Source organism: Pseudorasbora parva, chromosome 15 (genome assembly GCF_024679245.1).
Source record: "Pseudorasbora parva isolate DD20220531a chromosome 15, ASM2467924v1, whole genome shotgun sequence".
Classification (NCBI taxonomy): Eukaryota; Metazoa; Chordata; class Actinopteri; order Cypriniformes; family Gobionidae; genus Pseudorasbora; species Pseudorasbora parva.
This window is the reverse complement of record NC_090186.1, coordinates 24,006,802-24,018,739: the sequence shown is the minus strand read 5'-3', so window position 1 is coordinate 24,018,739 and position 11,938 is coordinate 24,006,802. Positions and strand designations below refer to the sequence as shown.

Below are 11,938 nucleotides of genomic sequence, written 5' to 3'. Positions count from 1 at the left end.
TTCATAAAGTAAATATTTACCAGAATTTGCAGCAAATATAGTGAAACCGCTGTCTATCCTCCTCCAACCATTCGAACAGATAGACAGCGCGAGTTGGAACGTGTAGGAAAGCATGTAGGAACTCTGTATTTCAACGGCTTTGGGAGCGCACAACACAAAAAAATATAATTATAAAACAAAATAACGTCATAAATACACTTTGTAGATGAGGCTAAAAACTTACTTTGTCTTTGTGGTCTCTTGGTTAAAAGTAAACTCCATGAGTTGTGTCCCCTGAGAGAAAAGTTTTGGCTTGTTTAAATGTGCACAGCATATTCATATTGCTATAAATCAATAAATTATATTAAAAAAAGTAAATGGTCAATGAGATAAAACACTTACTTTATATTTATATTTAAATAAATGTGTTCAATTAGAGTGTTTTATATAAATCAGCTGCACATAAATTAAGTTTAGTTTACTGCAGTTAAATAAATAGTCTAAAGTATAATTGAAGTAAAGCCTGCAGAAAATCCAGAGCAGTTTTTTTAACTTATGCTTTTAAGTTAAAATAACAATTATACTTGTTAATTCAACAGAAAATCTAGTGTAGTTGTTTCAACATATGTTTTGAGTTAAAACAACAATTATACTTGTTCACTTAACTTTCAGTCTAGTTGACAACAAGAAAATTTTAAATGCCTTGTTGTCTGGACAATCTTATCTATACTGAAAAAAAATAATAGTTGAAATAACTAAATCGCAAAAATATTTTTTACAGTGCACAAGTTATCTGGTTGCCTTAAAATTTTGAGTTCATTGAAATAAAAAAAAATTGATTTAATACAATGAACATTTTTGAGAATCGACAACCTTTATTAAAATATTATTCAAATATTTTGTAAGCATATTGGGTAATTGTGTGTGCTGTATTTGCAATGACGCATTGAAATATGCCAAATTGTGCTATTTTCATGATTTATCAAATTTTTTATGTGGTTCAGCAGATACAATAATATTTTGAGTTTCTATTTATTATACAAATTTCCTTCATTGTATCAACTCAATTTTTTTATTTCAATTAACTCAAAATTTTAAGGCAACCAGGTGACTTACTTTTTTAAGTTAAACCAACAATATTTTTTTACAGTGTGGAGTCGCCATCACAATTCAGAGGTAGATACAACTGGGTGTCATCAGCATAACAGTGATATGCCACCTTATGTTTTTGACAGATTATTCCCATAAGGAAGCATATATAAATAGAAAAGCACAGGGCCCAAACATGAGCCCTGAGGAACCCCTGATATTACAGGCTAAGATGATAAAATAGAATTCCCGAATTCCACAGCAAATGTCCTTTCATGCAAATATGAGGAGAACTATTTGAGAGCATGCCCTTGATGCCCCAACCCCCCAAACTACTGTCAAGCAGAATCCTGTGATTCACAGTGTCAAATGTCAAATGCAGCGCTAAGATCAAGAAGCAGGACCAACATCACCCTATTTGCAGACATTTTCTGTCAGTATGTGGAATTTTGGGGTAAACTCCTAATCTGTATTGACAACTCATCAATTAAATATTTACCATCTTATTCTGCATAAGTTTATGTGTTTACGTTTTAGAGCATTATATGATAGCCTAGCCTATAACATTTATCACCCGGATATTGCTATACAATTTATATTTATATAAAGCGTTCAAAGGCATCTTTTTTTTGTCAATCAGGCACATATAAATGTCAGGAAACACGATTTCTGGCTGCTTGTTAATATCCATGTATGACTGGATCTTAAACGTAATCAGTTTTGCTCGCGTTTCCCCTATAAGGGCACACAGCATGGCTCTTTTGCCACCCAGTCCTGCTGACGGGGCGTGTTCCGGCGAAAAAATAACGTCAATGCATAACCTTTATTGATAGACATTCGCAAACTACGTCAGTACTTCATTTTCTCGCTTCCACGCAGGTAAAACAACACACCTGAGCGCGGAAACAGGAAGACATCAGATGAATGCGTTTCTCAGGAACTACTTTCGTCAGGAAACCCGTACATTTGAGCGAATTGCTGTGACAAGAAACGATGATCTAGATTTTTCAAGTAAATTCGGTTGACTCTAAATCTGAAGTGGATTGACGTATTTTGAGGAGCTGCTTACGCAAATATAGGGTCCTTGTAAATCCATCAGAAATGGGTTCGTGGTATTTTTACTTCGCATTCTTACTCTTTATTGTTGGTGTTTATGGTGGAGAAACCAAGAGCGAGATGCCTAAACAAGACCTACAGTGTTTAATAACTAATTTCACGGAAGGTCGGAAAGACTTTGTTTTGGACACGGAAGAGTCGATCAAGGATGGGGCAGTTTTCCTGGCGAACCCGAGGGTCGCGGATAAGGACGCGTGCACTGCCGCATGCTGCAAATATCCCAGATGCAACTTGGCTTTCTTAGAGAAAAGAAACGAGGAGGGATCCACCAACAGCTGCTTCCTCTTCAACTGCTTGTATAAACAAAAATATGTCTGTAGATTTATTCAAAAAGAAGGGTTTACAATTTATATATTGGATTCAGTCTATAAATATTACCTGAACGGCCGTGAAAGTGGTAAACATTATTTTATTCATATTTTCATTATGGTCATTATAAAACATGCTTAAAACGCTGAATTGCTGGTCTAAGCTTGTTTACACTGGTCTGTCAGTTCGGTCGATGTAGCTTCCAAACAATTGTTTAAAATTACAAACAAACAACAACAAAAGCCAAGAGACCATCTAAGCCAAAGACCGGGAATTCATCTCTCTCTCTCTCTCTCTCTCTCTCTCTCTCTCTCTCTCTCTCTCTCTCTCTCTCTCTCTCTCTCTCTCTCTCTCTCTCTCTCTCTCTCTCTCACAATTTGTCACAATTGTTGTACATTTTGGTTATTAGGGGCCAAGCACCGAAAAATCTTTTAAAAAAAAAAAAAAATCCTGTGTAACTTATCTTTTGTATTTTTGTAATTTGTATAGGTGTAGCCTACATATGGGCCTAATATGAATTCAAATACTAAGGGACTCCATAAATGCAATTTGGGGTCCCTCAGACTGCCACATTAGCAGAACCTTCTGGAGATTCTCTTGTCATATTTTGAACGCTTATTTCATGTTTATGAGACCATGGACAAACTGTTAACTTTGTTTAGATGTTTTTAAACAAACTAATCGGTTCCATTTTATAACTCAGAGAAGTGCCCTTTTCAAAAGGGTGCCTAGAGATTCTTTAGAGGGTTTTGATCTAAAGATCCCTGAAATGATACTGTGGGTATCTTTTCATTTTTATGTATATATATAAAAACAAGGATATTTAATAAAGCAAGTTGCCATTATATACATTCAATTCTTATTGAAATCTGAGTGATTGTCATTTCTACAATAATATTACTGGCTGTTTTTCTTTAGATGAGAAGGACCAACCTCCCATTGCCAACGCTGGACGAGATTTGGTGGTCCAGCCTCATGATGAGGTATTGCTGAATGGCATTGAGAGTTGGGATGATAGGAAGATCATAAACTACAATTGGACCCTCATTCGTGGAGATGGATCTGTCCAGATGGAGGTATGAGAATATGAGCATGTTATAATATTAATGCTGTTGTTGTTGTTGTTTTTTTTAATGTATGTATGTTTCCAGTTATGATGTTAAGATTAATTTAAAATCTTAAAGGTGCACTATGTAGCATTTTTGCAGTAAAATATCCAAAAACCACTAGGTTAGCGTTATTTTGTTCAGTTGAGTTCTTACAATATCCCAAGTGGTTCCAACTTTTAGTAAATTGTGGGGAAAATTGCTATTTTAACCAAGGACCCGAGACGTCTGAGTAGCGTCTGAGGGAGTTGCCTGTCAATTGCGTCATATCTGCGTTATCCTCGGTTTCCGGTTTTACTTGGAAGAAATGCTTTACATTTAGCAGTGTGAACAAGCGTCGCAGCAGCAACCGAGCTAACGCACAGAGTAATGTCATAACATAACTTTAAAAACACTTAAATGTATCTAATATGATAAACAGAGCAGCGTTACCTCATACTCATAATCGGAAAAGCGGAAATGGTACCTGCGACTGTCCCGTCCTCATAAATGTCCCGGTGCTCACGACCTGTGTGTTGCTCCGCAATCGCTCCAGCGGCCTTGCTCAGCTCCCACAACAATCTGTCCTGCTCTGCTTCATACTACAGTAACGTTAACAATCACATTCATGAACATGAGTCCTATCCAGGTTCTTTTCCACTGGCTGTGAGGTAAAGACCACGTCCCAAGATTCTGCGCTCAAACTTGGCGTCATCAAACTGCTCCTTTGTTTTGAATAGGCGGATTCTAGCGGATGGAAAAATTACATAGTGCAGCTATAAGGAAATGTTTGTCATCTTAAAGCAACAATGTGTTACTTTTGCCGATCTGAAGCGGTTAACAAACAAAACTGCATGCATCTTGTGTAAGAACATTATAGCCGGAGCTACTTCTCTGTTTATGTCTATGACGAGTCACGCAGGTACTATGCTACTCTGCAGCTGTACGAACAAGGCTAAAATAGTCTGAATAAAAACAATTCTTATATGTGTACCGTAGTGATTCAGGATAAGACAAACACGGCTTGGAAAACGGTTTCATGATGTACTTTTTGTTAATTATTAGATTTATTAGGCAAGATAAAGAAATGTATAAAGACAAAATTTAAAAACTGCGGAGGATAATGTGCACAAAAAAGGCAGTTATTTCCATCCTGGTCCTCTATTTTATTGTTTTTACATTATTTACTCTCTTTTGTTTTAAACTTGTATGACTGATTGACTTCTTTAGAACATTTTTTTTTTTCTGTCCATATCGAATGGATTCACCCAACACTTTCTGCAAAACATTAGTTTGTGTTATGCAGACGAAATAATTACAAACACAGGTTTTAAAAAAGAGTAAATGATGACGGTATTTTTGGGTGACCTATCCCTTTAATGAGGACTAATGATCATTCCAGTGCAATTAAAGGGTAACTAAACCCCTGTTCACAGCCTAACTCCACCCTCTGGCACTATTTGAAAAATGCTGCAAAAGTGGGCAGAGCCCAGCGGAGGCAGAGGGGACGAGACGAGGGCGGGGCTGAGCGGGGGGGGGGCGTGCACCTGAGACCCGTAGTGACAACTTGTTTGACAGCTGTCAGACTTGCAAAGATGGATAGTGACTGGAGTGAGGACAGCAGCTTTGCAACAGAGCGGTCATCTAAAGTAGAGGACTTTTCTCCACCACCTTCACCTGAAGTGGAGGAGGGTGAAATGTCTGTAGACACAGAGCCTTATCAATCGAGCCGCTGGCTCAAACTGCATTAATTCCCGATGCCGACGATGCTTTCATTCATTCATTCATGCTAGCGAAGCAGCAGCGCAAGAGAGAATGAGACCACTAACTAATCTATGAACACTGAACAGCCATATCCTTATACTGAATGCCACTAAAAAAAGCGCAGGACCAATAAGTTCAAACCTAATAGCCCATTACAACAGATTTCCTCATATTAAATATTTCTCATGCATTAAATAAAAGTTAGACTACATACGCCAGCAGTCTAGCACGGATTTGTTGTTCGTTACCACGGCAACCATTTGCGTGTCAGGGTTTGTCTGAAAGCGTCTGAAGTATGAAAATTATCTGTAGACATGACAGGTGGCAAAACTATCAGAAGAAAAGCTTAACATGTACTTACAACTGCATTATTTATCTGTATTTTCTTCATTAGGATGTTGAAAGCAAGTGACGAGAAAGTTTCATTCATAATGTTTCTACTTCATTTAACATGAGCGCTGGTACTGGACTGAAACCGTTCTCATCGTGTGACTGTGATCATGGCAAAACATTTCTCAGGGCGTGGTGAGCTCGTGCCAGGGGCGTGGATAGTGAGCCGTTGGATGTACCATCCTACTTCACGAAGTACCACAACGTCCAATAGGAAAATTTAACTGCAGTAGCCACCGTTCAACCTTAAGAGGGCAGCACTAAGACGTTTTTACACCATATATTATAGAATTAAGGGTGCTTTCACATCTCTAGTTCGGTTCATTTGGTCCGAACCAAGGGCAAACAATTATACATTGTTGCATTTTTCTGATTTTTTGGTTCCTTTTCACACCACACTGATTGCTTTGGTCCGAACCAGTTGAAACGAACCAAAACGCAGGCACGTGACAACATCCACATCACTCATTGGCCATGGCGTATTTCCTAAACTGCTTTTCGATTGGTCAGAATTTACGTGTGGGAAAATTCCAACAGGAGAGGCAAAGCCAGCAAACTATAATAACACTATGGAGAGACGACTGCGCGGGCCAGTTTTGTCCCTGGCCATAATCTACTACATGGTGTGTCTTTACCACAGTATGCAAACAAAACATTTCTATAATGAAGCGCGGATGCGACATGAAAACAACGTTCTAATGCACTGCAGACGGCGAGCGCGCATCGCTCGTCACTTCAAGAGGGGGGCGTGCATTAATTATTAACTCGACATGTTTCCATCTTCCGAAAATATTGCCAACGATCTATCAGGTAATAATATCATGCACACAATGTCAGCGCAGCTAACTACGGCAGCTGGTTCAGTCCAAAAATGATCAGTACTTTTGCAGTTGGGTCTGTTCGAGGTCGGATCACGTTCTCACCACAAACAAACCGCTCCAGAGTTCGTTTGAAATCGTACCGAGACCACCTCTTCAAGGAGGTCTCGGTACGCTTGTTTGGTCCGCTTTTGGTGCGCACCCGAGTGCGATTGCTGCTTTCAGACCTGACCAAACGAACCGCACCAAAGAGGGAAACGAACTCTAGTACGATTCAACCGAACTAAATGAGGCAGGTGTGAAAGCACCCTAAAACACTTTATACCCAAATGTCAAAATATTTACTCTAATCAATAAACAGCATTAATAAAGCCCCAGTCTTGCAGATCATTAACGAAAAAAAGTTGGTTTAGGGTTTAGTTACCCTTTAAGTGGATTGAAATGCATGTTTTTAGAGCATGTTTCATAGGGCTGGGCGATAAAACGATAACGATAATTATCACAATATAATTTTCCTCGATAAAACGATAAGAACAGTTTGATAAATTCTCGTTATAATGCTTACGCGCTATGCGTAATGCTGCGCATGCGTATTGCAGAGCGGGCTTCTGGGTGCTGCACGCACTGTTGTTTACAGTCTGTGGCTGACAGGCTTGGAGGATCGGAGTGAAGTGGAGCGATTTAAAAATGAGCAATAGTGAAGAAAATGCAGCGCTCACGACCAGCTCGGAGGACACAGATATCGTTGACAAGTTAGTTCGCTCAACTTCAGTGGTTTGGAGATATATTGGCGTTCCCATCCGACATAAAACAGAGCGTCGTGCGTGGGCTGCTTATCATAGGTTCACCACACAGAATTTATTATCGTGCTTCTTCGAAGTTCTTCCATATAACATCAAGCCCAACACAGCTGTAAATCTATAGACTACATTCATGCACAGCAGGCTAATTACCTTGATTGTTGTAGTGGGTGACTTGCAAGCTAACGCTACCAAACTATAATCACTGAAACATCGGACTTGTACATCGCTATCATAATTGTTTGTCTTTGGTGATGTATTAAAGAGGGAGTGAAACACTCAGTTTCAGTCAATCTCATGTCAATCTTGAGTACCTATAGAGTAGTATTGCATTCTTCATATCTCCAAAAAGTCTTTAGTTTTATTATATTTATAAAAGAAAGATAGGCGTACCAATCTTTCCGGAAAAAAACGAGCGGCTGGAGGCGTATCGTGTGGGCGGAGCTAAAGAATGACGAGCGTGCAGCTACAGCACGAGAGCTTCTGAAAGCTGACATCCTCAAGCGTGGAGAAGAAAACGTTACTCTAATAAACCATGGCTATCAATCAGATTCAACTAATACGATCCAGAATCGGATCCGGAGGCTGACATCAATTGAAGAGGAGAAACAGCAGCAGCAGGATGTCCGTCTCTGTAGTATGTACTGTTAGTGGCTTGTCATCATTTGCGTTTGTTTACTCGTGGTTGGTGATGACATGATTTGGTTTATGGACTATTGTATGCGACTAAACCTTAGCAGTAGCAAGCAAAATGGTTTTGCACGTCAGATAAACGTATGCTGTTTAAGAAATGCTGTGCCATGCATACTGAGCTTTTTACACTGTTAAAGACTTTGATTCCCATCCTAAACATAGACAAAGTTTCAAAAACTAAGTTGACGTTTGATGGAGTATTTCTGTGTCAAAAATGCTCCTTCCGGTTTCTCACAATTTTCGGAGAGTTTTTTTCGAGTATGGGTCCGCTTGACGTCGATAGAGCGGAATGTCCTTGTATGGGCCAATCGGGCTCTTCTCCTGGAAGGGTGCGCGCATGCGTGACTAGAGCGAGAGAGGAAATGCACGCCCCATAAACACTGCTCTCAGGTGGAGATTCACACATCCGTGCAACATGTCTGTTGCGCCGCGATCCACTTTATTCCTATGGGTGACATCAAGCGACTTCAACGCTTCAGCACAGCATTCCGGGAAGGCAGCGCTGCATTTGAACCGATTTGAACACAGAAATGACGGGAAGCGTCACATCACGTGTTTTTGTCGGAGCGGTCCCAGCAATAAAGGTTCACGGTCGTGCTTTGGAAACAGGCGGTGAGTAAAAATGCTTCAAATATGTAGTTGGCTAACGTCGCATCAGTAAACAACACGATCGTGTATAACGTTAGTTTATTTATCAATGGAGCATGCGATCTGTGGTGTGTGTTTAAATACATTTGTTTAGCTGACCAATATAGGTGTCTGTTTGTTTATTGTAAAACCACCCAAACATAAACCTAGCGTTCTCACAAAGCATGCTTCGTCATTCAAATGCGCTAACGGTTACTCCATTGTTGTTCTATGTATAACGTTACACTAGTCTGACGTGCAAAACTGTTTTGCTTGCTACTGCTAAGGTTTAATCGCATACAATAGTCCATAAACCGAATCATGTCCTCATACACTGCGAGTAAACACACACAAATGTTGACAGGCCACTAAATACAGTACATACCACAGAGACGGACGTCCTGCCGTTGTTGCTTCTCCTGTTCAGTTTATTTCAGCCTCCGGATCTGATTCTGGATCATATCTGTATTAGTTGAATCTGATCGATAGCAATGGTTTATTTAGGGTAGCGTTTTCTTCTCCACGCTTGAGGACGTCAACTCAGCCCTTTTTGCGCGCTTGTCATTCTTTAGCTCTGCCCACACGATACGCCTCCAGGCGCTTGTTTTTTCCGGAAAGACTTGGTACAGCCTATCTTTCTTTTATAAATATAATAAAACTAAAGACTTTTCGGAGATATGAAGGATGCAATACTACTCTATAGGTATTCAAGATTGACATTGACTCAAACTGAGTGTTTCAACCCCCCCCTTTAAAACACTTTTCTTTTTTGCCTGTTTGCATTTTTGGTGTTTTACTACTTACACAATTAAGTGATGATATTATTGATATACAGTGCAGAGTAAAAAAAATGCTTACCACAAATAATATTTTAATAAATAAATCTACCTCAGTTTTAATAAATTGTTCACCTGTTGGGAAGTGTTTGTCATGTTTTGACAATAAAGAATAGTTTAAAACCACAGTTAACTGTCTGTTTTCTACATCTTTCACTCAGGAGCAAAAATAGGCCTTTAAATTTTAAAGAAATTATTTTTTTACATTTATCGTGATATTTATCGCCCAGCCCTAATGTTTCACATGTTTTCATGTTTCCCAGTACGTTCACAAGATTCAGATCGGATGTCAAGTGACAACAGACTTGCTCATTTTTGTCACCTATAACTCACTGTTGTATTATGGCATAATAGGATTAATAGTTCAATTCAACTCACAATTATACCAAACATCTGATCTGTTTCTAAACAACTGCTCCACAGAAAACTGAGTTGGTGGACCAGATAAGGGTGTCCAACCTGATACCTGGGGTGTATGAGTTTAAACTGACCGTAACAGATTCAGCACACCATTCTGATTCAGCTCAAGTCACTGTCCTGGTTCTCACTCCTGAGCAATCTGAGCGTGAGTATGATCTTTTATTATGCTTTTCCCATCCACTCCCAGATTTTTATCTTTATGAATAAGGCTCAACGTTTGTCTCACTGTAAATTAAAAATGGTTATAATTATTTAAATCCTTTTTTGTTTTGTTTTTGTTTTACATTCTTGTAACTGTTTAAGAATACAATTAGTAAAATAGTTTAGCCAAATTAAACCTGTAAATACACTGACTTTGCATGTATTTTAAAATTAGTTAATTTTAGTTATTAAGAAGTCAATTTAGTTAATTTAAGAAGTCAATTAATGATTTTGAGTAATAATCTATTTTATACTTCAAACTTGTTGCTTACTATGAATATTATTGGCTGTTATGACAAACTGCTTGTGCCCCCCCCCCCCCTTACTCATTATGGTTAAAAAACATCTGAGTATGATAAATGAGTAAATCTAAAAGGGAAGGAGATTAAGGTTTTCAGATGTCTAAATGTCATAGACTTACAAATAACTGTAATGTAGTGTTGTGTTAGGGATGACTCTGTTTTTATTGTTTGAGAAAGCTTACTGCTCCCTCTATGAATGTGCAGAACCTGTTTGACATGTTGCACACTTTGAGTCACAGTTGCGCAGTATGGATAACTGATCTGCGTAAACACATACAATACACTAAGGTCTTGGTAAATTACAGCAAAAAGAAGATGAATTAACTTGTGGCATTCCTTACCTTCTGTAACATTCACCTGACAGATAGCCGAAAATAACTGAAGAGAAGAGATGGAATGAAAATGAAAGACAAAATTACTGCTGTGTGACAGGAAAAGAGATATTGATCATGTATTTTATTGGTAAATTGCAATAAAACACAAATACTGAGCTTAGTGAAGAAACAGTAAATGTTTGGTAAATTAAGTAAAATCACATGTATAGTGCAGTATAAATGAGGTCATTTTTAGCAACTGTTAAATCATCACATAAATCATGTTACTCACCATTTAATCACCCTATTTATGTGACTCATCCATGTCTGGTGCTTGAGCATTGTGTGATGCAGTATAACATTATATATTGTTTTATAATTGCAAAGACATGATATTTTTCTGCTTTGTTTTCCCAATGAGATTAGAATAAAAAGTGAGGGTTAAAATTTAGTGAGGGTTATGCTAAAAATAATAAATAAATAAAAACGCTTAACATAGCGTAAGAAAGTGATTCGGTGAATGGTAAACTAATAAAGCATACTATGTACCGGAAAGCAGATCCCAGAATATGAACACAGTGCGTTTAATTACACATTAAAGAGATAGTTCGCCCAAAAATGAAATTTATGTCATTAATGGATCACCCTAATGTTGTTCCTCACCCGTAAGACCTCCGTTCATCTTCGGAACACAGTTTAATATATTGATATAAGATATTGATATAAGATATAAGGTGTCTAAGTGTATTCACGCTATTCTGTCCATGTCCAGAAAGGGAATAAAAACATCATCAAAGTAGTCCATATGTGACATCAGTTAGTAAATTAGAATTGAAGCATCGAAAATACATTTTGGTCCAAAAATATTAAAAACTACTACTTTATTCAGCATTGTCTTCTCTTCCACGTTTGTTTTCAAACCTCACATAAAGATTCAAACGGTTATGAATCAACATTTTGATTCATGATTCGGATCGCAAATGTCACGTGATTTCAGCAGTTTGGCAGTTTGACACAATCCGAATCATGAATCAATATGCTGATTCATGACCATTTGACTCTATTTAAGGTTTGAAAACAAATGCGGAAGAGCATTTTTGGGTGAACTAACCCTTTCTTCCCATAGAAAACCAAGAAAACAGGCTAATGAGGCTTCATGGACCAATAGTTATAAAAAAGACTAAATGCATTATAC

At 38.2% G+C, this 11,938-nt stretch overlaps 1 protein-coding gene across 1 annotated transcript in view; it reads left to right on the top strand.

Moving 5' to 3' along the window:
- Positions 1 to 1,804: 1,804 nt before the first annotated feature.
- Positions 1,805 to 11,938, top strand: part of spint1b (serine peptidase inhibitor, Kunitz type 1 b) — a 33,517-nt gene continuing 23,383 nt past the window's right edge. The window contains exons 1-3 of the mRNA XM_067418567.1: positions 1,805 to 2,581; positions 3,412 to 3,569; positions 9,930 to 10,071. Of these exons, the coding sequence (XP_067274668.1) occupies positions 2,170 to 2,581; positions 3,412 to 3,569; positions 9,930 to 10,071 (712 nt within the window). The 5' untranslated portion in view covers positions 1,805 to 2,169. The remainder of the gene's footprint in view (positions 2,582 to 3,411; positions 3,570 to 9,929; positions 10,072 to 11,938) is intronic.